Genomic DNA, 27,103 nt, shown 5'->3' with positions numbered 1-27,103 from the left:
ATGAACATTTTTCTTCTTAGTTTTAGTCGACGAAATCAACGGTGGAAAAAAGTACTTGAATGTTTCACTAAAGTAAAAGTATCAATACTGCAATATAGAAATTACTCCAGAATTTAAAATGTACTTGAGCAAAAGTACAAAAGTATTGGCATCAATATGTACTTAAAGTACCAAAAGTAAAAGTACCCATGTCCCATTTCAAATGTATACAAAAAAATAGCAGATCTATCGGTCATTTTCAGCATGCTATTCCAAGTGTTAATTAAAGCAGTCATTACGACGCCATCAAGACGACGCCAAAATACATTTTGGTAGACTAAGCCACGGGCGATTTATCCACTCGGATGCCTCTCCTAATTAATATCGAAACAATCAAAAGACACGTTGGCCCACGGCAGGTCAGTTCTCCATCGTTGTCAGTTCTTTGTTTCTGAATGAATTATAACTGTGGTTTAGGATTCATTTTTAATCTGGATTGCCTCTCGGTATAAACGATGGAGAATGATAGGAATAGTCAGTGGTTGAGGCAGCATGTGAATAGGAAAATGGCTATTATTATTTTATATTCTCCGTGGTTGGACTAACGTCTGTTCTGACATGAACTACTTTTAGCGTTTCTGCCAAAGTCCAACTCTTTGCTCCGTGAGCTGCATGCAACGGTACCATACCTCATCACGGGAAGAAGTACTCTGAATTTGTACTTACTGTAGCAATACGACATAGAAATGCTGTTACTTTAGACCTGTGGCCTTCTAATAATGTTCCCATATACTGTACCAACACCTGCACACAGAGGTATTCTCGGCTTGAAAGGTATAATAACTGATAGGTGAGGAAAGGAACTGGTTGGAATAGCGCGTTCCTTCCACGCGCTGCTACGTCCAACCAGGGGAACCGGTCCGGAGTGTCTTTTTGGACTAGCGTTCCAAGAAAAGGCCAGAACGTTTTAATAGCATTGCTTTTGGCAATCGCTGTGTGGAGAACAGTGTCATTTCCTCAAGTTATGGGGGTCTCTGGCATATATTTTCAAATGGGGGTCTGCGGGCTAATGAGTGTCAATTTGGGGGTTCTTAATTTACATGAAAAAGTTTGGGAACCACTGGCCTATAGAGCGTCGCAGTCCTGCCTCCTACCATGGACCAGGAAATGAAACCCAATGCATTTTTCCCGTATTTATTTAAAGACGGTTACGCCGCGGACAAAGCCAACTCTAGTCGTGACAACTCATGACAACACAAACAATATTTTGGACCAAACAAATAATTACAAAGAAGAAAAACAACAAAAAAAGTGTTGTAACCTGCCGTTTTTTCCTTCTTTCTAATTATTTGTTTGGTCCAAAATATTGGACCAAACAATGAGTTGTCACGACTCGAGTTGGCTTTGTCCGCGGCGTAACCGTCTTTAAATAAATACTTTAAGAAATGTCTATGAGGAAAATGCATTGGGTTTCATTTCCTGGTCCAGGGTAGGAGGCGGGACTGCGACGCTCTATAAGCAACCAAATCAACCTGCTTATTTGACACACCATGTTAGCCTCTAGAGCTGCTTGATGAACATGGAACTGTGTCAGCTTTTCTCTGGTGGAGGAGGAAGAAGTTCTATCTCACTACTAGAACTTTCTGACTCTGAGGTAGAGTCAAAGGCTGTGTTCAGACCTGAATATACGTATATATATTTGCCTCGGTTCGTCCCGTTTGTGCAGCGCCAGGTCGCGCAATTCTCGTCTTTGCATGCATTGACTTTGTATGTAATTGCACCGCTCTAACCATCCGAGTCTGAATGCACGGGGTGTGCGTGCGTGCGTGCGTGCATGCGGTCTAAACAACCTTGTGCTTTACTGTAATCATCGCTCCTTGAATAAATCTGTCCCTCTCCGTGATCCATGATGAGAGCCTGTTCATGCTTCCTGCTTCACTCTCACCTTGAACTCTGCCAGTGGTGGGCGGTAACCTTTATTTATTATACGGTTTTGTCGAACGCTCGATTCCGATTGGCCAATCAATCGCTGAATCCGGCGGTGTGATAACGGACCGATGTCTAATCAAAGCCTCAGAGCACCCGATTGGGTCAATGTATTAATTTATTTATTTACTAAGCAGGATTGTCGCCCAGACGGTTATGGTTGAGATAAATAAAACCCGGCAGGGTGATTATAGCACCTCCTCTATGCGTCGGTGACTAATCCATTTCTCAACAACACAAGTTGTGAGCTTGTAGATCTGCTATTTGCGGTGACAGTTCCCCTCAGAAAGCAGGTGCTGGGGGTTTAAGTGTTAAGTAAATGTCCATACTTTACTTGAGTTTTTGTTAGGTTTCGACCTTGGCAGGTCGAAACGTTGGTTTTCATTTAAATGAATCCTGCGTCGTGGCTACGAGTGTGTGGCCTTTTCTTTAGCCTGTATGCTTATTTACCAATAAGGTTAACGGCATCCAACGACAGATATAGGCTCTAATTCGCACAATATTTCTGAGGTGAAAATAGGCAAACGGTATCTTAACTCAAGTACACATTTTACTGAGGAACTGTCACTGCATGGTGGTGGTCCACTCATTACGGGGATTATCGTTTACTTTGACTTTGAAGTAATGGGTTGAGTACTCTGGTTCACCGCTGTCCGGCCATAATGGACCAAACGGAAAGCGCAGTTCCTCCCTGGTTGTCACCCTGACCTCTATATACCACACACACACACACACACACACACACACACACACACACACACAGCTCTGTCCATCTGCAGTCAATCCTCATTGACTCCCACTCTCCATCCATCTTCCCTACGATTGACCAATATGTGGAGAAACCCTGTGAAACGGACGGTGAAAGCTAATGATATCCCTTGGGGGCAAAGTCCAGCAGAGCCGTCCATGAATATTTCATCTCAGTGCTGCAGACTACACCCATTAAAAGTTTAAGAGGATGTTTGTGGTGTGTGTTCGGGATGTGAGAGAGAACGACTGGGGAAAGAAGCAGGTTTGTTGTGTACGGATTAAATGAAAACGAAAAGGGGGCGAAAAGTTGGGCTGATTTGATTTAGTGCTTACTTTGGAGGTTTGTTCACTCGATGCACCCTGCGACGCGTGCAGTTTCTCTTCAGCTCTCTAACTAACTTGTTCTTTTCCTCTGATGTCGTTCCGTATCAAAGAGACAGAGAGAGAGAGAGAGAGTTAGAGGTAATTCCACAACACTTATTCTAGTATTGTTGTGTTTCAAACAAGCAGCTGCCGGTGAGAGACGACCAGCTTAGAGAGGCGTTCGCTTGTTGTTGATTCATCCTTTGCTGCTGAGACGCAGTCGGAGGGGAAATGAAAACATTTTGCTTTTGCACGGAAACCGAATGAGAATTATATGATGAAATGAACCAGGTCCTCCAGTGACGCAGTCGGCGGGGAAATAAAAAACATTTTTCTTTTGCACGCAAGCTGAATGAGAATTATAAATGGAGAGGCTACAAAACACCAAGGATTCATGTCTTTTTAATAAATCACAGATTATGCAACAGCATACATACCCATAGGACCATGTGCTGTACATTGATAAGATCAAAGGCTGTGTGTTCTGTAGCTTCCCCACACACCTGTCTTCAATGATTTAAACTATATGTTCCGTAGCTTCCTTTCCCACACACCTGTCTTCAATGATTTAATAGATGTGTTCTGTATAGCTTCCTTTCCCACACACCTGTCTTCAATGATTTGAACTATATGTTCTGTAGCTTCCTGCCCCACACACCCGTCTTCAATGTTTTAAACTATATGTTCTGTAACTTCCCCACACACCTGTCTATGCAAGGTTTCTGCCTGAACGAGGATAGCACGGGAGTTGGATCGTACTGTGTGTGTGCGCGCGTGCATGCGTGCGTGCGTGTGTGATGGTCAGCCACTATTGATTTCTTTGTGAATGTCCCCCTTCTCTCTCTCATCTCATCTCTCTCGGCCTTGTTTGGGGGCGAATCGTTCTCCACATGGTTCAGTCCAGAGTCAATTGGAAACGGGATACAGTTCGTTTCTATTTGATCACAAACACCAATGTAAGCAAATTTGAAGGGAATACATTTTTTTTTTAAACTCTCCCTGGAATTGATTGAAGCCAGCTGCCAAACAGCTTCTTTTCATCCATCTCTCGTTAGAACTGTGGAATGAACAGTGAAAGTAGTACACACATTTATGATTTAATATAGAGGAGGAGGAGAGCATAATGTAGTGTAAAAAGTAATAGTACACACATTTAATATAGAGGAGGAGGAGGAGGAGGAGGGTGCAGAATGAAGTGGAAATACTAAACGGATCTGCTGGGATTATTGCTGTATACAGTAAAGATACTGTTGGATTGGCCTCTGTAGATCTGGCTTTTCAGCAGTGTTGAAAGACAATTTACAATTTAGGCATTTAGCAGACGCTCTTAATCCAGAGCGATTTACATTAAGCAATACAAAAGCATGGCATACATCACATAATATAAAAAGTAGTTATCATGAATCATGCGTAAACTAAGAACGTAACAGTGGAGTATCTATGTAAACTATACATACTATACTATATTATATATTATACATGTGTACTATAAAGTGCTATGACTACATAAAAAACTATTCTAGTGCTGTCTACGTAAACAATAAGTCTGTTTAAAATACTATCTAAGTCTACATAAAGTGCTATCTATAAGGGGCTAGGCTAGGGCAAGTGCTACGGGCCGTGGTGGAGTCTGAAGAGGTGGCCTGATCATCAATGAGGCCCTGCAGCTCTGGTGGGCAGGCCATGTTGTCCAAATGCCTGATAGCCGCATACCAAAGAACGCTGCTCTACGCCAGGGGTTCTCAACGTTTTTGGCCGGCGACCCCCGGAAATGCTTTGGCAATGTCTCGGGACCCCCGCCCCGCCCCCCAATATAAATTGACTGCTACAATAACCTTAAACCATTTTGGGCGGGAACCCCTTTTGGTGTTTTAAGCATTGTTACAATTTAGCTATTGAAAAATAGCAGATCTACAAGCTCATAGCGCGCCACCGAGTGGCGCGCTACGAGCTTGTAGGTCTGCTATTTTTGAAAAATCGTGAAAAAAAATATATTATTATTATTATTATTTTATTTATTTTTTTAAATAATTTGGGGACCCCCTAAAATAATTTGGCGACCCCCCGAGGGGTCGCGACCCACGGGTTGAGAACCCCTGCTCTACGCGGTACGCCGGCAGTGTTCTTTTTGGCAGCAAATTTTTATTTTAGTTTTAGTCATTTAGGGCAGTATTATGCGTGTCTTAAGTACCAGGTCTTATTACTTAACTTAAGACCTGGAGGCGTGATCAATGCCATTTGGCTATTCTGAGTGGCCAAACAGCATTGACCACGCCTCCAGGTCTTAAGTTAAGTAATAAGACCTGGTACTTAAGACACGCATAATACTGCCCTATATAGTCTCTTGAATAGTTTTAATTTAGTCTGTTAGTCACATTTTAGTCACCTGGAATGTTTTAGTGTTAGTCTAGGTTTTAGTCGACTAAATGTCGTAAGATTTTAGACGACTAAATCTACAGGTGATTTAGTCGACTAAAATGTGTTTTGGCGGGCCTTGATGCCGTCGCAATGGCTGATTTTATACTTGCTGAAAATAGCCGATCTACAAGCTCACAACACGTCACGCTGCGACGCGCTGTGAGCTTGTAGATCTGCTATTGTCAACGCACGCACACACCGTTTTGTACCTCCATTTCAGTGTGTTTTTCCTAACTGAATGCTCTGTGTAAGAATGTCACGCAAGTGGAGAAAATAGCAGACCGACATGAAGCTTTGAAGACATGAGGTGTGTGCGTGTGTGTGTGTGCGTGTGCGTGTGCGTGTGTGTGTGTGTGCGTGCGTGCGCGGCGCTCCCCTGCGCGGTGCTGCGGAGGTTCAGGCTGCCTTGCCTTGCCTTTCCTCTCCTCTCCACTCCGGAGGTGATAAATATAATTGCAGCATTATGGAATTCCCCTCGGGGCCTCGGCTCGGTGGGTGGAGGCTGGTGGGGGGTGGGGGGGCAGCATTAGGTGTGGTGGCTCGGTGAGGGAATGAGGGCCTCGGTGGGTGGAGGGCAGGCTGTGGGGGAATCTACGAGCTCACAACAGAGGCTCACAACAAGCTCAGAGTCCCCGCTGTGAGCTTGTAGATTGCCGATTTTTGGTGGACATGCAGATTTGGGCGTAGTAGAGCAATAGTTTAATTGATTCTCAGCACACTCAAACTATAGCATTCTATAGTATACTTATCATACTATAATTCAGTCAATGTCTGTCTGTCTGTCTGTCTGTCTGTCGGTCTGTCAGAAACACCGCCGTATCTCCTCACCGCCTGCACCAATCGCTCCCACTTTTCACACAGGCATTGACCATAATAATATGGAGGTCTTAACAAAGCCCTTTTTCCAATTAAACAAATTATAAATATAGATAATGAATTTATTAGTGAATTAAAAATGAGAAAACGCACCCAGGGCACAGTACCCCCTGCGGCCACAAGGGGGGAGGGGGGCAATATCTCACAACGGGTAAGGGCTAGTATAGTTTAATTGTAGCCTACAGATATTCTACTGTTAGATGGATGTTAGGCTCTTAGCTTTCTTATGGTTCTTGATGACTATTTCTATGTATTTGATGTATCGCCATGTGGTGTTCTTGCTTACTGTAAATCGCTCTGGATTAAGAGCATCTGCTAAATGTCTCCATTGTAATAAGGTTAAAGAGGTTAACCCATTCTGGACGGGAACCCCTTTTGGTGTTTTAACTAAGCATTATGTTATACTTTAGCTATTTTTGAAAAATTGTGAAAATGTGGCACACATTTGGAATTTATATTTTTTCAGAACGAACATTTTTAACTCAAATCTTTGCCTCTGGGGGGGTCCCTGGAACAACATATTTTCAGACGGGGGGCCGGAGGCATATTACATATAATGTTTGGGGTCCTTGACATGAAATATTGAGCACCACGGATATAGAAACATGAGGTTTTTCAGAAAAAATACATTTTAAAAAGACGTTTTTTCGACGTCAGGCCTAAATGCGTTAAGTGTCTAATGGAGCTGCGCCATGGGTACAGGTACATGCTCGGGCCTTCTGTGTTGGCACCGGGCCGTGTTACACAGCTGGCTCATTGCTAATTCATGTAAATCATGGGTATTAATAGAGCGCTCTGTGCCAGCATGTGAGAAATAATGCCAAGGTTATCCGCGTGTGGCTCCTAGCAGGGTGCTGTGAATATCTCACTGAGGAATATCTCTCATACATATAGGCAGTATAGAGCGTCGCAGTCCCTCCCCCTACCATGGACCAGGAAATGAATCCCAATGCATTTTTCTCATAGACATTTCGAAAAGTATTTATTTAAATAAATACGCCACGGACAAAGCCAACTCGAGTCGTGACAACTCATGACAACACAAACAATATTTTGGACCAAACAAATAATTACAAAGAAGAAAAAAACAAAAAAAGTGTTGTAAGCCGTTTTTTTCTTCTTTCTAATTATTTTTTCGGCCCCAAAAATTGTGTTTGTTGTCATGATTTGTCACGACTCGAGTTGGCTTTGTCCGCAGCGTAAACGTCTTTAAATAAATACGTTCTGAAATGTCTATGAGGAAAATTTACGGAGAATCATTTCCTGGTCCATGGTAGGGGGCGGGACTGCGACGCTCTATAGGTAGGCTCCATGTTTGATTAATTGGTGTGCCTGTGAACATAATTCACATTATCGTTATTTCATCTGCGATATATATACCAATCCACCCGATTAATACAGAGCACAGGTTTATAGGAGGCAGATCGTTGAGGTAATGTGCTACAGGAAGTGGTGGAACATTTTAATTTTAAAGCATCAATACTGCAATATAGAAATACTCTGTTAAGTAAAAGTCCGGAATTCAATATAGTACTTTGGTAAAAAAAAGTACCAAACGTAAAAGTACTCATTATGCAGAATGCCTCATTTCAAGTCATCAAATGTATGAAAATAGCCGATCTACAAGATCACAATGTGTCACATCGCGATATGACTTATAGAGTAATGTCTTGCAGAAAACAGTGAGTTGAGAAAACAGCCTTGAAATGTTCACTTATGTGGACTCTAACATTACACATTACATGTTTAAGCATTTATTTCATGCATGTCAATGTCAGCTCTGACATTGATTTCAGACATGCTGTCATACCATCGTATGTGAAGAGTCTGCCTGTGCTATTAACTCATTTTGAGCTGGTGGTCTTGCCACCATGACTGTCTCTGTATCAAAACGAGTCACATATGTTGCAGGTTGTGATAGAAAATGTGATACTCCAGAGTATATTGAATTTGCATTATTTGCAATATTATATGCAATATTTCCTTTATTTATTCAGGAAAGTCCATTGAGAGCAAGCTCTCTTTTTTCCCCCAAGGACTCTCTCTGATCACAGCACATAAAACACAATACATAAATATAATAAATAATAATAACATATAAATGCTTCCGTCATACAGTCTGAAGCAACGGAAGCTCTGATCACGAGTAAAATATAAATGCTTCCGTCATACAGTCTGAAGCAACGGAAGCTCTGATCACGAGTAAAATATAAATGCTTCCGTCATACAGTCTGGAGCAACGGAAGCTCTATCATAATATATATATAATATCATGATCAACATATTGCTTTTAACTATGTCCAGGTTTAATATAGTCAACATATTGCCTTAGAACAGTGGTGAACTTGCTCCTGTATTTTGCATTACCTTATGTCACGGTATCAAACACAATGGCTGAGTTCAGGGTCATTTGCGTTGATGCTTATTTTAGAATGCAACATTTTCCGTGCCTGCGGCAACTTCAATCTGTTTTGAGACGTTGTCAAAAACACAATTTTGCACGAGAAATGGTTATTGTGGAAACGTATACCAGTGGATGATTATATGCAAAAACGTTACACGGTATGATTTTTAAATAGTAATGTCATAGACGAAAAAGAATCACGCACGCTGTCTAACCTGTCCTGTCAAGTAGGCGTGCAAAAGGTCTTAATTTTACAACAACAAAAAAATCACAAACCGGCGCTCACTCATTGCACTGTAAAAGCTAGACTGTGGTGTTGTTGTGGGCTTTGATCCTATGACAAGTACGGTACTACTGTACTTTTCATAACTTCTGTCAGATAGACATCAGAGAAACAGTTTCTGCTCTGTGAAACCCTGACACTCATCTTTGAACCTATCGTATTTTCTTCCCTAACCAAGACAGACGTGTGCTGTTCTCTTTGAAGCTATGCTGTTGCTTTGAGGAGAGAGCTTTCCCCGTCCAAAATAAATACGATATTTCAGTACTGTTACTTTGAGGAGAGAGCTTTCCCCGTCCAAAATAAATATGATATTTCAGTGAAGCTATAACAGTCCAGCCCCCTGGACAGTACAGAATACTCTGGCTGTACCGACTTCACATAACAAGGTGTCCAAAGATTTAAAATTTCAGGAAATTATATTCCGTGCGTGTGTGTATAGCCAATGGATCCAATTAATTAGTTACAAGCTCTTATTTTCAGTGTTGTTTTCGCTAGTTTTGCATCTTGTACGATGAATAATAACATTATTAATTTGCCAAACAAAATAAAACTGACTGACAGGGTATTCCGCAAGCTCTCAATAATTCAGCATTGAGGGCGGCCGTGTCCTCGCCTCACAGCATGTTCAGATCTGGTGCTCTCTCTCTCTTTCTCTCTCTCTCTCTCTCTCTCTCTCTCTCTCCCCCTGCCAGGACGGATCCACTCTGCATGCTTATTATCTCCATCATTGGCTGCATGTGACCTACAGTTGGGTGCCACCGATATTGTCCCTTATCATTTGACCCATTTAGGCCTGACCTCAACATTTAAAAAAATCCTTCTAAATCCTCCAGTTTTCTGAAATAAATATTTTCATGATTTTTCAAAAATAGCAGACCTACAAGCTCGTAGCGCGCCACTCGGTGGCGCGCTATGAACTTGTAGATCTGCTATTTTTCAATAGCTAAATTATAACAATGTTTAAAACACCAAAAGGGGTTCCCGCCCAAAATGGGTTAACTGTCCTTTTGCGCAGATCACGCAAACCTCAGCAAAAAGAAAAGGACAATATCGATGGCCTCCAACTGTACAACATGTCTGCTGGTCCATGTTGTTGCTATTTGTGCGACACGTCCCCCCCTCCTCTCACACATGCCTACGGGGCCTTCGGGCTGTAATGGAGGGGGAAATACATTATCGTGAGACTTTAATGCAATCGCATGGCGGGTGGATTTACTTTTTCTTTCCTTTCTCTCCCCCCAGAATTAATGTCGAGAACTAATACCTGCAAATAGATGTTTTTGTTCATTGAGGTTTTGCCTTATAGATGGAAATGTGGCTTTTTACGGTGTGTTTCCTTAATCTTTAGACTATAGTTACATTTGTAAACTTTTCAAAATAACTATTTGTCTTGTAAAGCACTTTGCGCTGCACTCGTGTCATGAAAGGTGCTCTATAAATAAAGTTTATTATTAGTATTATTATTATTATTATTATTATTATTATTAAACTTTTCAAAATAATACTGACACCCTTGGACTTTTGGAAAAAGTGGCCCCTGAGCCCCCTCATCTTAAATCTTTTTTTGCCAACTACGTGAATATCCGTACCGTTCAACCTGTGGGGTGGGGGAAACCCCTTTTTTTAACAAAAAATGAAAACTTGATCACAAAAAAAGAATATCCGTACCCTCCGCCTATGGGGACATCATATTCCCCCCCCCCCCCCCCCCTTTTTTGGTGCTATCCCTCTTGGACTAAGTGTTCTGACTGTATTCTGTTCTAACATTCTGTCTAATAAACGAATCAATCAATCAAAGTTTAGTAGACAGAGTGGAGTGCAGAGTGGGAAGGTTGGCGAACATGCACTGCTGGTTGGCGAACATGCACTGCTGGTTGGCGAACATGTGCTGCTGGTTGGCGAACATGTGCTGCTGGTTGGCGAACATGCACTGCTGGTTGGCGAACATGCACTGCTGGTTGGCGAACATGCAATGCTGGTTGGCGAACATGCACTGCTGGTTGGCGAACATGCACTGCTGGTTGGCGAACATGCAATGCTGGTTGGCAAACATGCACTGCTGGTTGGCAAACATGCACTGATGGTTGGCGAACATGCACTGCTGGTTGGCGAACATGCACTGCTGGTTGGCGAACATGTGCTGCTGGTTGGCAAACATTCGCTGCTACCGTGCTTGCGGTTATGTTCAGGGTTAGAATTTCGGAACAATGGGAGGTCAGAACAATGACATGTTACCTGTGATTTATACTCCCTTTCTGGGGGCGGGCCTTTTTGGTCCTTTGCTGCCAGGAAGCCAATCATAGGAAGGTATAGGGGCGCGTCTACGGGTTATTTATATATTAATTTGTTGTGGGCTCACTCTGTTATTTTGTTTAGAGCACTGTTTGTTCTTTCAGCTGCTGTTGCTAGTCATGGCTTGCCAGTTCCCACCTGATGTTGTGTGGGAGTCCAGACTGATCAAGATCGTACTGAATAACTGCTAGCTTACATAAGGTCTTCAGGCTAGGGCTCAAGTCTAAGACGTACAGGTCATTAGGTGTGTCTCCTCCGAAGAGGATGACACGATCTCCCACCATGCAACAGCACATTATATACATCAGAGACGGTCCTTTCCCCTTGGGCTCGATCTTCTTCCAGGAGAAGCTCTCTGGACTGAATTTCCACAGATCATTGAGGGTTCCTTCCCTGCCTAAACCACCAATTATATAGAGCTCTCCATTGTAGGCAAAGGCTGAATGAAACCTGTTTTTTTCTGGAATGTGTGCAGACGGTGTGCTCAGCCAGTGGTTGGTCTCTGTGTCAAACACACTGATTTTGTACCACCCCACAGTGGTCCGAAATACAAACATCTTTGTCCCGATGATGGTGGCAGAGTGGTATGATAAAGGAGGTGGTGCAGTTCCTCTGGTGTTGATTACAGACCAGACCATTGTGCTGGTGTCCAACTTGTAGATGTCATTAGTGAGTCCAGACAGCTGGGTGTCTCCTCCATGGATAAACATGACCTTCCCCAAGACGCAGGCCGAGTAGTTCCTCCTCTTCTCTGGAACAGTCCCAGAAATACGTGGTTTGAACCATCTGTGGGCGTCGACATCAAATGCATACAGGTCAATATTACAGTACTCATTTGTGTGGTAATTATATCCTCCCAAGAGGTAGACGGTATATTCTATCAACACAGCTGTGTGGTCCCGACGCTTGGAGGGAACCTCAAGGGGACGTTGTCCTGTTCCAGGCGTCAACTCCCTCCAGCATAAAGATACTGTGTTGAAGGCGTGCACTTCAAAGTGATCTCTTCTCCTCTGGTTTCTGTCTCCTCCAAACCAGTAGATCTCGTGTCCAACCACCACAGCAGCCTGGCCCTTCCTATGTCCTCCTTTCAGATGTATTGTCCAGTGAAACATTTCACACGGCAGCACGGCCGTCAATGAGTGTTGACAACAAATGTACAGGTGAACTTGTTAGGATGAAGGCAGGTCAGATTCCTTGTTGCAGGTATCGCTAACTGGTGTTTAGTGAATCAGACAAGTATTTTTAAAGAACAATTTCATGGTTGTGATGTCAGTTGATGATTACGTCATATTGTAGGATATCTAATGATGTCACGCGATCTGATTGGTTTGCTAGAACTGTCAGTACTATGACATCAATGGTAAATGGTGCATTTATATAGCGCCTTTATCCAAGGCGCTTTACATAGATTGTACATTACATTCACCCATACGCATTCATACACCAATGGTGGCGGAAACCATGCAAGGCACCAACCAGCACATCAGGAGCAATTAGGAGTTCAGTGTGTTGCTCAAGGACACTTCGACACTAACTCTGGGGGAGCCCGGGTACGAACTGGCAACATTGCAGTTACCATCAATCATCCATATTTGGGCATAAGGACCAGATGAGCTCACAAAGATTAAAATCTAAATCAAACTTTATAGAGCACATTTAAAACGACCAAGTGCTGTAGAGATGAATGGGAAAAACAGACGAGCACGAAACACAATATACAAGCAAGAAACCCCAATATGAGAAATGTCGACATGATCACAGGAACACACAAGCACAAAAGTAAAAATAATAATTTAGAAGGATTTTTTTTTAATGTTGAGGTCAGGCCTAAATGGGTCAAATGATAAGGGACAATATCGGTGGCACCCAATAATAACAAAGAAAGCTAAAGTAAAACAACATTAGATGGACTCAAAAGCCAGAGAAAATAAATAAGTCTTAACCCTAGAACACTAAACACGGGTGATTTTCACCCGGACGATTATATTTTTGCAGTTTTCATAATGTTGCTGATGTCTGAGGTGGGCGGGTCTTTCAGTACCTTCATGATGCTCAGTGACATCATAGAAGGTAGCTTTGTTTCCCTGCCCACATCCCTGTTCCACATCCCTGTTTTTTCTACAGGCAGGTGTTCGGGTGAATTTCACCCGTGTTTAGTGACAGTGTGGTAGAGAAAAAAATCCCATACACCCACAATGGACTTTTTATTTTTTTCATTTTTTTCTTCACTGGACCATTCTCAATGGGTGGACCAACTTAATTTCTCTATTTTTAGGAATATTTAAAAAATAATGTGCACGTTTTTCACCGATTTCACCATGTCCATATGCCCATGAAATCAAATTTTTAGTTTTTTTGTGAAAAGTCATGATGAAATATTAATATTGCCATGTATTGCTGTACTTCAATATATTCTGATGAGAAATATTTTTTTATGGAATATTTTACAAAAATATACCCGTGTTTAGTGACAAAAAAGATTATGTTTAGTGTTCTAGGGTTAAGCACAGACTTAAAGACATTAATAGACTGGGCAGATCTACAGTAATATAGAAGCACATATTGGATCCATTTGTATGGATACACGGCGAGCTGATAAGACATTATCCCTCAAATAGTGAGGCGGCATAGCTATAGTGTTCATGTTGTGACAGAAGTGATAATTGTGATAATTTCGCCAACAAATTACAACTAGACTAAAATGTTAGGGAAGGACTAGTGGAGAAGAGATCCAGTAGAACTAAACGGCAAGCCCTGTTTGCATGCTGAAAATAGCAGATGCTCGTCGCGTTGTGAGCTTGTAGATCTGCTATTTCCAGTATGCAACCAAGTGTAAAATCTGCCATTACGACGCCATCAAGGCACCGCCAAAATGCATTTTAGTTGACCAAAATCCCGTGGAGAGCGCTATCCAGACTGTTGTACTAACAGCACAGCGAGGACGATTGGTTTTAGTGTTTTTCATGTTTTTCGGGACAAGCACAATTATCACCTAAGTATCGTCCAGGCTGGAGCTGCAGCCACAATAACATCATCTCTCCATTTATACTTTAGTTTGGGTCTTAAGGGGGGATTACAGCAGCTGTTCCCAATTGTCTTTTAGCTGAAGCTTTGTCTCACAACCGGCGAGAAAAAAACAATTCTAATTGTGTCTGCAGTTTGCAGAGTTGTGAGCAGAAGGCACACAGAGGTTTCGGCAGCATCCATTTAGCGATGCCATGCCTTTAGATGTGTTACGGTAAACACAGGACTTGTGCTATGCCAGCCAAAAAGACGTTTACATCAAAGTAATGAGCCTGAGGAGACCAGGCAATTAAGACCGGGAGTTTCTTTCCCCGCTTCTCTATCTATTCCGGGAGACACCGAACTGAAAGGTTAGCTGGTGAGAGAGAGAGAGAGAGAGAGAGAGAGAGGGGGGGAGAGAGAGAGAGAGAGCTGGGTAGGAATTAAAATGGTTTTGATGGAGCACGGCTGTTTACTCAGGACGGCTGCACGTTGCTTTGGATAAAGACCTCGTTAGTATGACACACAGTCTGGTCTGTTTGCCCAAACCGCTTCAAAAGGTTATGTTGGTCTGTAACCCTGTACGCTCTATAATGGTGGAAGACACTTTGGTTTATTATCATGTGTGTGTCTACATTTAGCAGAGAGCGAGAGAGAGAGAGAGAGAGAGATCGCCCAGCTGGCCATTGCCAGCAATTTAGGCCTAATAATCAAAATCTACAAAGTAACTACTAACTAAAGTTTTCAAATAATTGTAATGGAATAAAGGTACGCGCTAACGCTCCGGTTCGGTCTCTATCCTTGTATTACTCTATGGATCAGACAGAGTGCGCTAGGCTAGCCGGCTATCATCTAAAAAAACACCTTGCTAGTCTCTGTCTATGCGCTCAGACAGAGTGCGCTAGGCTAGCTGGCTAACATCTAAACAAGCACCTTGCTAGTCTCTGTCTATGCGCTCAGACAGAGTGCGCTAGGCTAGCTGGCTAACATCTAAACAAACACCTTGCTAGTCTCTGTCTATGCGCTCAGACAGAGTGCGCTAGGCTAGCTGGCTAACGTCTAAACAAACACCTTGCTAGTCTCTGTCTATGCGCTCAGACAGAGTGCGCTAGGCTAGCCGGCTAACGTCTAAACAAACACCTTGCTAGTCTCTGTCTATGCGCTCAGACGGAGTGCGCTGGGCTAGCCGGCTAACATCTAACAAACATGACCATAAACAACTTGATTTTTCTAATTTTACAGCCTGTAGTTTTTCGCAGCTCAGACGGACATGGATTATGGAAAGTCTAAAAATATCTAAATCAATGTTTCCTCAAGGACAACGCGGCCACCGAGCAGGTGACCGTCTCAGGACGCTGGGTGAATTATCTAATAAGCAATTAGTGACACGTGGAAGCAAATCACTAGCTTTCATCCTGTAACTAATTAGAGGCTGTGTGGCTGTCTGGAAAATGATTACGTTTAATCACCTCTGTCTGTCGAGGTGCAGCATTGATTTCGTCGACTAATACAATGACAAAAAATGTTTGTCGACTACTAGGCCGTGCTGCGAGGTCCCTTTTTGTTCGGTTTCGTTCCCGCGTCTTTGGCACTACGATTTCAATGCATATTTCCATAGACAATACCCTTCTGGACTCTGGGTTAAAAGTTCTCCGCATAATATCCTGCAGTATTTTGTCACAAGCCAGAAATGTATATACAAGTGTATAACCAAAAAACGAAAATCTTGTGCTGCTGTTTTTGCTTGTAAAATGTGTTATATTGATTTTGGCAACACCAAATCTTTCTCAAATGTCATAAATACATATACCTAACATCTGAAACAAGTATTGGTGCCTTAGTTTACTCATACAGTATGTGAATCTAGATCATGAAATGTAGCAAATTTGTTAAAGAAAACGCTTCAACTTAAGTGATTGGCACCTAGCACAATGAAACATACACATAGAAAATATAGCCAAAAGCTTATGTTTCATACATAAAAAATGTCACAACCTACTGGGTAATGAAAGGTAGAAAAGAAAAGCAGCCCACCTTGGCCCAAAATGGCTGAAAATCTATCAAAATGTTACCACGCCCCCTAAATTGGAATAATGAAAAAAATGGACAAGACTAAAAATAAATGCACTAAAGGTCAGAATTATTACAACATATGGTATGAAACATTTATACAAGTACCACAAAGTGTCACAGCATCTGCCATTTGCACATCACCCCCCCCCCCCCCCCCCCCCCAGCTCAAGTGCAGTTAGTCAGTCTATTTGCCAGCCCATAGAGTCCCATTGTGAACCCAGACATGTTGAGTACACCAAAGTTTTATAGTACAAATGTTGAGTATGTATGGGTCCCCAGCATGTAGAAACCGCCGGATGCTAACTTGCATATGTTGAACAATTATAATTAGCTTTAATGACCATAATCACCTACTGTATATGGACAAGATTTCAGCAATAGTCACGGGCCTTATGGATTTTTCTGCGCCAATCAATATTAAAAGGACTAAATTTGGCCCAGATGTAGTCCTGCTCTAATGATTTAGCTAGGGAACCCGAGCCAGTTACCTTCGGGGTCGCCATGGCGGCCAAATCCAATATGGCCGCCACATAAAACGCCTTCCTCACCAGCCATTTGCAGCATCCTGTTGCACACACTAAAAGATCTGAGCCTTCTTGAGAAGAACAGAAGACCAGAGTAGTCAGACCAGTCCAACGACCTGTTCAGGTGCACTCCTAGAAACTTGTAGTTGTCTACATTCTCCACTACCTTAATATGTTGCTGGGAACCGGAGGTACACTCTTGGTCGTGCCATAGTCCACCACCATCTTCATGGTCTTGCTAGCATTGAGCCAGAGGCTATTTGCCTTGCTCCAGTGCACAACCTCCGTAACCATGCATGCTCAACAGTGTTGTTACCTGAGATGCAGGTGACAACTGACATGTCTTGTAGTTGAAGTGGAAGTCAGATGTTTATAGGGTGAACAGGTGACAGCACTGTGCCCTGGGAGCGCCCGTGATGTTCACCAGCACCTCCGAACAGACAACCCTGCAGTCTCACATACTGCGGTCTGCCCGAGAGATAGTCTGAGATCCATGCCACCAAACCATGGTCCACCCCCATCAACGCAAGCTTCTGTAAGCAGTTGTGACTGGATAGTTCTGAAGACTCTGGAGAAGTCAAAAAGCATGATTCTAACTGCGTTGCCCATGGTGCCAAGGTGTGTGAATGCCCTGTTTAGCATGTAGATGATGACATCATCAAACCCAATGTCCACCTGGTATGTAAAAACTGAAGGGGGCCAACGTAGTCACTCACCATCGGTCACAATGCAGCAAGATTTCCACAGTTCCTCCCTGTCATCAGGGAGGGGCATATCGTTTGGATCAGTAGTTCTGGACAACCCGATCTCCATATATGCCTATACTATATTATTGCGACCACAGGTCGCATTTACTTCGAAATTGCGCATTTTCCGTCAGTCAGTCAGTGTATCACTCAAAATCCCCATACATGGGGAAAGCCCCCATATTGCCCAGGTCTTGTGAGTGACATAACGTGAAATCATCAGGGATGGAGATCCCTGATGTCATCAATATTGGCCAGCAACTCTACAACTGACCCCAACCCTTAGATCTCCATATGGATATACTGTATGTCAGAACCTGTTCTGACATTCCATATGTTGATCCTTCCCCATCCATCCTTCCTCTTCGATGTCTCCCTTTTGATTGATACCTGTCCGTGTAAACTCTAGATGGGCCTGCCCCAAAGTTATTAATGCAGCCCGTTAGGGTGAGGTCGCTTCTCGCCCTCAGACTTACTGGTACTATGCTATAGCCTATTCTATACTATACTATACTATACTATACTATACTATACTATACTATACTATACTATACTATACTATACTATACTGATATGCCAATATCTATGTATGGGTGTATATACTGTAGGTAGTTTGAATCAGCCGTTCTGGACAACCGGATCTCCATATATGACTACACTAACACTGCACTACACACTACACTATACTGATACGCCCATACCCATGCATGGGCATGTATACTGTAAGTAGTTCTGGACAACCGCCTATCCAATCAACTCGACACCGGACATATAAATGTCCCTGTGCTGGGGTCAGCAGCAACGTGCATGCCGAGTGTGAAGTTAGTTGGTCATACTCCTACTCATACTCTATCAATAGGAATGTACTGAACTCCATTATTTTCATTTTGTATTGTTTTAAATAAATTAAATGTGTAACATACAAAGGTTGCTTTTTTTAGGCTGTTCCTAAAGGTGTTCTGGGTGAAAATGTTGAATACGTTTTTTGGGTATAGTGGCCATATATATCAAAACATATATATTAGAATTGTCTGGATAGATGTACTCATAAATCGGAGCATTTCAATGTGTTCTAATGCTTTTTAAGTTTGTCAAAAATGTCAAAGGTTCACTCGTTTTCACTTAGTGCCATCTTGTAAATATGCAAATTAAGGTTCCAGACACACTCAATCATAATTATAAGCATTCCAATGTGTTTGTAATGGTCAAAAAACATGACATAGACACAATGTTTGCATTTGTAGCTCATCTGGTTCAAATATTACAGCCAAAACCATTTTAGGTATAGCAGCCATGGATTTGGCCGCTATGGCGACAACAAAGGTTACCAGCTTGGGCGCCCTAGCTAAATCCAGATTCTGTGACACTTTGTGATACTTTTATAAATATTTTTAGTCTTGTCCATTTTTTGCATTATTCCAATTTAGGGGGCGTGGTAACATTTTGATAGATTTTCAGCCATTTTGGGCCAAGGTGGGCTGCTTTTCTTTTCTACCTTTCATTACACAGTAGATTGTGAAATTCTTTATGTATGAAACATAAGCTTTTGGCTAAATTAACTATTGTGTATGTTTCATTGAGCTAGGTGCCATCACTTAAGTTGAAGAGTTTTCTTTAACAAATTTGCTACATTTCATGATCTAAATTCACATGATTAAACTAAGGCACCAATACTTGTTTCAGATGTTAGGTATATGTAATTATGACATTTGAGAAATAGTTTGTGTTGCCACAATCAATATAACACATTTTACAAGCAAAAACAGCAGCACAAGATTTTCGTTTTTTGGTTATACACTTGTATATACATTTCTGGCTTGTGACAAAATACTGCAGGATATTATGCGGAGAACTTTTAACCCAAAGTCCAGAAGGGTATTGTCTATGGAAATATGCATTGAAATCGTAGTGAACAAAAATAGGGAACGAAAATCATTTTCTAGGCACTTTTTCTTGGGTCGCAGCACGGCCTATACCTTTTTTCACTGACGACAACTGAATGGAAACTAAATGAAAACTAAGCTACTATGACTAAAACTAAGACTAAATATATTGACAATTTTGGCAACAAATAAAAACTAGACTAAAATGTTAGGAAAGGACTAGTGGACAAGACATCCAAGTCATTTTACACTTGCTGTAACCTCGCAGATCTACAAGCTTGTAGATCTGCTATTTTCAGCAAGTGTAAAATGACTAAATTAACTGTAGATTTAGACAAAATTTTTATTTTTGCCAGGTGATTTAAAATGTGACTAAAACTAATTTAAACCTGCAGGGAAAACATTATTTTTTTCAGACAACCTTGTGGCTTGTAACCGCCTTTTCTGCAACCGCTATTTTGGACCTGTTATTATAGGCATTTGAAACATTTTTGAAATTCCTATGATCATTTTCAACACGTTGGCATGTTATCTGCATTTCAATTGATTCCCTGACTGTGCCCAGCGGTGACAGGTTGTTTGATGATGGCTTTAAATACATCTGACAGGAGGGTTGGATTAGTGAAGTGATTTGCCTCTGAATTAGACTGAATAGGATACGTAGTACTGGTGTATACTGTTTGACATGTCGTCTGCCGTTCCCCTTCGGTGCTTTGTGATTGTTGTTACTGCGAATAGAGTCTTCCTTCCGCTCCGCTCGCGGCTTCCAGATGATAAGTAACGTGCCTCGATGCAAATGCATCAGGCATGAAGCTATTATGGTACGCACACATCTATTTGTTTGGCAAAGAAAACACAGAGCCTATAGCGTAGAGTGTGACGGAGGTGCCAAACATCCCCCTCCACTATTTAACTTTCTGTTTGAGTGTCTGCCACTTCCATATGCTTGTGATTTCCAGGAAGAAAAAAAAAGATCAGCTATTGTGACTTCAGGCTTTGCGCTTTGTGTGTGCGCGTGTGTGTGTATGCGTGCTTGCGTCTCTCATCCCAGAGGCCTCATCATCATCTCTCTCTCTCTCTCTCTAAAAGGTGGGATCTGCGTCTCTCAGTCTGTGAAGATTCCTCTCAACTCCAAACAGGAGGATTACGACAGAGCCGTCCAACAGCTGCTGGAGACGCCCAGCTCCAGGGCCGTCATCGTGTTCGCCAGCGAGGAAGACATACGGTGAGGAAGACATACTGTGAGGAAGACACATCACAGTGATGTTAGGGGGGAGGGCGCTGGATGATGACTCATCACGTTGAGGTCTTTAACACAAAGTCCGCCATTGGCGTTGACCTACGGCAACCGAAAGCAATTAATAAATGTTACGCTTAGCGCCAATTGCCGTAGCTCTACGGCAATTGGGCTTTTATATAGTGCTTTTGATTGATCAAGTCATAATGCTACTCACGTTAGCGTCGGGTTGCTAGCTGGTGCTGTCAATAACACAGGATCGCGCCACCATGATCATCGTGCCCATAAACCACCCGTTCTATCTGTTTCTTCCAATCGCCTGTATCTCCTATTCCATGTCCCAGGCGGCGTTTTTGGCCAAAACAAGGTTTATTCCACGGCCCAGAGCAGACTCTGTGATGCCTTAATTACAGTACATTAGACTCCATTAGACCGGACGGTAAACAAGGAAGAGATCTTGCATCGTCACACACCCTATCATAAGTTCCGGTTCACTTCCGGTCTGGACATTTTGGCTCTTCAAAATAAGAGCCGAACAGGGAACAATGCTGGCGTGAATTACATCACGTTTTATCAATAAATGCTGGCGGACTAACAGTTAATCTCTGAGGAGAGCCTCGCAGACACGCTGGAAGCACGAGGACAGATGTACCACGCGTTGCAGGATGCACGCACCTACACACGCCGCATGTACACACACACACACACGCACATGACGCAAACACACACACATGACGCAAACACACACACACACACACGCACACATGCACGCGCACGCACACGCGCACGCACACACACACACACACACACACACACACACACACACACACACACACACACACACACACACACACACACGTCTCCACCGAACAAAAGCATGTCTCGGAGGAGAACAGGGAATACAGATGACAACACAGAGCGGGGAGAGATATTGTTTCATTTACCACACACACACACACGTGCGCGCGCGCACACACAGATATTGTTTCATTCACGACGCCCCGCGGGGGAGAACGTAGGCGTAAAAGCAACACAGAATCAAACATTAGTTTTAATTATCTGCTAAATTCAGACTGATGGTGAATGCAGAGGAAGACACATGATACTGTAGTCGACTGGGACACTGTACTACAACAGTACAGTACATAATATCCCTATCTGTCACGCATGGATATTATGGAAATAAAGACACATTCTGTACACTGGGAGACTTAACACCACAGTACACTGTCAGATATGGATATTATTGAAATAAAGACACATTCTGTATTCTGGGAGACGTATACACCAACAGTATCAGATATGGATATTATGGAAATAAAAGCACTGTTTCAGCCACATGGCCTCGAACCAAACATATATATACGCTATATGTAAATGTGTTTGTGTGATGGGCCGTGATGCGTAACAACAGCTAGCGCTCGCGTAACGACAACACAGACACAGTGTTTCATGGCAGGTATAACACGATCGACGCAGGAAGTCAGACCATCTGTTTAGAGGCTCGCTCACCTTTTAGTTTTTTTTTTTTTTTAAGACAAACTAAGCTACATCGATCACCTGCACCATCTGCACGGTAAATGTCACAGCCGTAATTCCATTACAGTTCCTCCTCCTCCTCCTCCGTGTTTATGGAAATGACAGGCCTTTTAAATTGTGTTGTAAAGCTCTGTGCAGTATGACATAAAGCTGTTTGATTTATTTATTTATTTTTTTGGATACATTTTTATTTCATTTTTTGGATGAAAGGCACAGGTACAGGCATACAAAGAGAGTGCACACAAAGTGTAATTCAAATTATTTGCCTACTGCAATCAGTGGCTTGCCCCTTGCCTCATTTTTAAAAATCCTACCCCCAAACCCCTGCACCAACCACCGTTGACAAAAAAATAAAAAAAAATAAAAGAGAAAATATAGTAATGATAACAATTAAATGCAACATATACATATATCAAAACAAATTGTAAATAAATAACAATACATTAATCCCTCCCAACCCACCCCGTCATAGGCCTGAAAAGAAAAAGATATGAGCAAAAATTTCAACAAAGACCAAAAAAAAAGAAGGGATTATACAGATATAATTAGTTATATATGTCATGCTAGTTATACAGTAGAGGTCCTAACTTGATAGAGAATATGGTTCCAGCTATCTATTGTTTGATAGTTTGCACCATTCAATTTAGCTGTAGAAATTTGTAGATTTATTTATTTTTTGAAAGTCACGAAACATTCTGATAAAAGTCTTTCGTTAAAATGTGATCTGGATCGTCTAACTTTCAGGTTTTCACACCCTTTTCATCTCAAGACACCCATTAGTTATTCTGCATTTGAGCCACGGACCACCATTTGATGACATTTAACCTCTCAGAATCAAAACTAAAGAGTTTGTTATCGGATAAGATTTTGTCCACAATTCAGTCCCGCCCCTGGTTGTGCCCCTCTTCGCACCCATTGGTTGCTGTTTCGTGGTTGGACAAAAATCCTCTCTCTCCATCATTGAAATAAGGTGTTTTCCAGTTGCTTCGTATTGATATTCTGTGTATTCAAGTCTTATTTTAAACCTGGTGTCAGTAAAAAGGAACATCACAGGTGCAGCATGGTGACTGGGGGCATATCATGTTTGTTTTTAGTTTTTTATCCAAAAATGATGTTTTAGCAAATTCAACACAAACAAGGCGGAACAAGGCAGATAAGAGCCTGCTGGTTGGTCAGTCAGGGACCAATCAGGAGGCTGACAAAGGGTGAATTCCATGCTGTATTGATGTTGGTACCATTAGGCGAGATAACAGGCAGACGTTGATCAAAATAACTATATAATCATTTTTCACTCACTGATTGACACATGGGTGATGTCGTCCCAGGGGGGTCCCCCTCCCCCCTCAGTGATTGACACATGGATGATGTCGTTCCAGGGGGGGTCCCCCCCCCCTCCCCCCTCAGTGATTGACACATGGGTGATGTCGTTCCAGGGGGGTCCCCCTCCCCCCTCAGTGATTGACACATGGGTGATGTCGTTCCAGGGGGGGTCCCCCCCCCTCCCCCCTCAGTGATTGACACATGGGTGATGTCGTTCCAGGGGGGTCCCCCTCCCCCCTCAGTGATTGACACATGGGTGATGTCGTCCCAGGGGGGTCCCCCTCCCCCCTCAGTGATTGACACATGGGTGATGTCGTCCCAGGGGGGTCCCCCTCCCCCCTCAGTGATTGACACATGGGTGATGTCGTCCCAGGGGGGTCCCCCTCCCCCCTCAGTGATTGACACATGGGTGATGTCGTTCCAGGGGGGTCCCCCTCCCCCCTCAGTGATTGACACATGGGTGATGTCGTTCCAGGGGGGGTCCCCCCCCCCCCCCACAGTGATTGACACATGGGTGATGTCGTTCCAGGGGGGGTCCCCCTCCCCCCTCAGTGATTGACACATGGGTGATGTCGTTCCAGGGGGGTCCCCCTCCCCCCTCAGTGATTGACACATGGGTGATGTCGTTCCAGGGGGGTCCCCCTCCCCCCTCAGTGATTGACACATGGATGATGTCGTTCCAGGGGGTCCCCCTCCCCCCTCAGTGATTGACACATGGGTGATGTCGTCCCAGGGGGGGTCCCCCTCCCCCCTCAGTGATTGACACATGGGTGATGTCGTTCCAGGGAGCTCCTGAACGCCACCAAGCGGGCCGACCAGGCGGGACACTTCCAGTGGATCGGGTCGGACAGCTGGGGGGCCAAGAGCGGCCCCGTGTGGCAGCTGGAGGAGGTGGCGGCGGGGGCCATCACCATACTGCCCAAACGCTCCTCCATTAAAGGTACTGTGTATGTAAAGTTTTATGCCAAGATTTTGTAAGCCGTTCTTTTTTTCACCCTGATGTCATTACCTAAGCTGTTATTTTTTTATCCCATGATTTTGTAACCCATTTTTCACCCCTGTGTCAATGTGATCCTGGACTCTACACACCCTCCGCCAACCTGGGGAGAGCAACAGACTTGAACTCATGCTTCCTTCATGCATGTGTGTCGAAGTTGCTCCTTTACACCTGACAGGGGGGGGAGTTTCCCTGCTTGGACGTAGCGCGTGGAAGGAACACGTTATTCCAAACAGTTCGTTTCCCCTCCATCAGGCACCCCGGCTGGCCAGGGGGCGGTAGTTTAGAGACCAAGGTTATTGCATGCGAGAACATGTGAGGGTATCTATCTACCCTAGGGGACACGGGGAGAACATGTGAGGGTACCTACCCTAGGGGACACGGGGAGAACATGTGAGGGTACCTACCCTAAGGGACACGGTGAAAACATGTGAGGGTATACCTACCCTAGGGGACACGGTGAGAACATGTGAGGGTACCTACCCTAGGGGACACGGGGAGAACATGTGAGGGTACCTACCCTAGGGGACACGGGGAGAACATGTGAGGGTACCTACCCTAGGGGACACGGGGAGAACATGTGAGGGTACCTACCCTAGGGGACACGGGGAGAACATGTGAGGGTACCTACCCTAGGGGACACAGGGAGAACATGTGAGGGTACCTACCCTAGGGGACACGGGGAGAACATGTGAGGGTACCTACCCTAGGGGACACGGGGAGAACATGTGAGGGTACCTATAGGGAGAACATGCAAACTCAACACAGAAAGGCCCTTTCGCCAACCCCACCTCGGGTATGGGCACTGATGGCATTGTAGGCAATCGTTTTGAAAAATGGTTAATTTATTGGTGTAGACTGGCCTTTAGACAGTGTAGCCCGAGGGGGGGGCACGGGACGGTCAGCTGAATGTGTTTCAATTAGTGAACAAGCCCCGCCCCCATTATGAGTAGAACCCACTCCTTGTTTCACTGGAAATACGTCACCATACGTTTGGGATTAACCACACCAGCTGGCTCAGTCACATGTGCGGGTGTGCACACACACACGCACGCACGCACGCACGCACGCACACTGCTCATTACACATTGACTGTAGACTGTTGAACTTGAAGTGAACGTGTAATTGCCTTACATTTACATGCACACTGTCATTGTGAAAGCAACGTGCGCACGCATGCATTACTCTCACACATGCAGCTATTTGTCCTCTAACACCGTGCATGAGCCCCATGCACAACGTCACACACATTCATATTGAAATACACACACACACACACACACGCGCACACACACACACACACACACACACACACACACACAAAAGGATGCGACAAAAGGCAACTTTGTAAAGGCGATTATTGCATTTGCTATACGGTAATTACAAACCTGTCGTTAACAATAGGTTCCTATTTAACGAGGGAGGTCTGGTCAGAATTAACGAGGGAGGGTCTGGTCAGAACAATGTGTTACCAGGGATGGAGGAATGGTTTTATTCCTCCATGAATCACTGATGGACGTTTAAAAAGAGATGAAATCAGCCACAGCTTTTTATTAGTCATTATCACATGTTCTCCTTTGATGATTCAGAGAGAGGGGGGGGGGGGTGGGGGGGGGGGGGGGGGGGGGGACAACTTCGAGGCAAGACAATCATTCAGAGGACAAGTCGCCTCTCAAGCTAATAAAAGTCCATATGCACACGGTCCTATTGTAGGATTTAATGTCAGTAGACAGAGTTAGACATACAGTTTAATAATGGCGTGGCCTCCCTGTCCAATTCTTAACCACTTTAACCATTATTCTAAACTTCAGCTATTGAAAAATAGCAGATCTACAAGCTCATGTGTGACACATGGATGATGTCGTCCCAGGGGGGGTCCCCCCTCCCCCCTCAGTGATTGACACATGGGTGATGTCATTGAAAATGTGGCACAAATCTTTGAATATATATACTTTCACAGCAGACGTTTTTAACTCAAATCTTTGCTTCTGGGGGGAGGGTTCCCCGGAACAACATATTTACAGATGGGGGTCGGTGGCCAATTGAAGGTAAAGTTTTGGGGTTCTTGGCATGAAATAGTTTGAGAACCACTGATATTAGAAACATAGGTTTTTTTTGGAAAACTGTCAGGATTTAGACGACATTTGTACAAACAGAGACACTCTTGTGGTCTCGGACTGACCACCGTTGTATGTGTATTATTCATGGTGTCTGATTGTGTTGTATGTTGCCGGGGACTACGGATGGAAATTAGCATTTCTGGCTAAATCCTATATATTTACAGTATTTTCAGAAATTAAGTGAAAAGATCGTGGCTGTAGAATGGAAACCTCACACGTCCGAAACTGTTACTCTTTTGAAAATGGCAGATCTACAAGCTCAGGATCAAGGAGATGGGTCGCACACACCAAGACTGTGGTTCAAAAAGTT

The 27,103-nt window shown here is 43.5% G+C and overlaps 1 protein-coding gene and 1 pseudogene across 2 annotated transcripts in view; one reads left to right on the top strand and one right to left on the bottom strand.

Annotated features, from left to right (window-relative positions):
- Positions 1-27,103, top strand: part of LOC306918082 (metabotropic glutamate receptor 7-like) — a gene marked incomplete at its 5' end in the record, with an annotated part of 197,894 nt that overhangs the window by 43,993 nt on the left and 126,798 nt on the right. Inside the window, 2 exons of the mRNA XM_079530969.1 lie at positions 20,670-20,805; positions 24,462-24,616. Coding sequence (XP_079387095.1) covers positions 20,670-20,805; positions 24,462-24,616 — 291 coding nt within the window. The remainder of the gene's footprint in view (positions 1-20,669; positions 20,806-24,461; positions 24,617-27,103) is intronic.
- On the bottom strand, positions 11,452-12,463 carry LOC306918089 (kelch domain-containing protein 3-like; annotated as a pseudogene). The gene has a single exon. The product of its transcript is annotated as a kelch domain-containing protein 3-like (transcript).

The sequence above is a fragment of the Electrona antarctica genome (assembly GCF_951216825.1).
Source record: "Electrona antarctica genome assembly, contig: scaffold_41, whole genome shotgun sequence".
NCBI classification, from domain to species: domain Eukaryota; kingdom Metazoa; phylum Chordata; class Actinopteri; order Myctophiformes; family Myctophidae; genus Electrona; species Electrona antarctica.
This window is presented reverse-complemented; position numbering and strand designations above follow the sequence as displayed.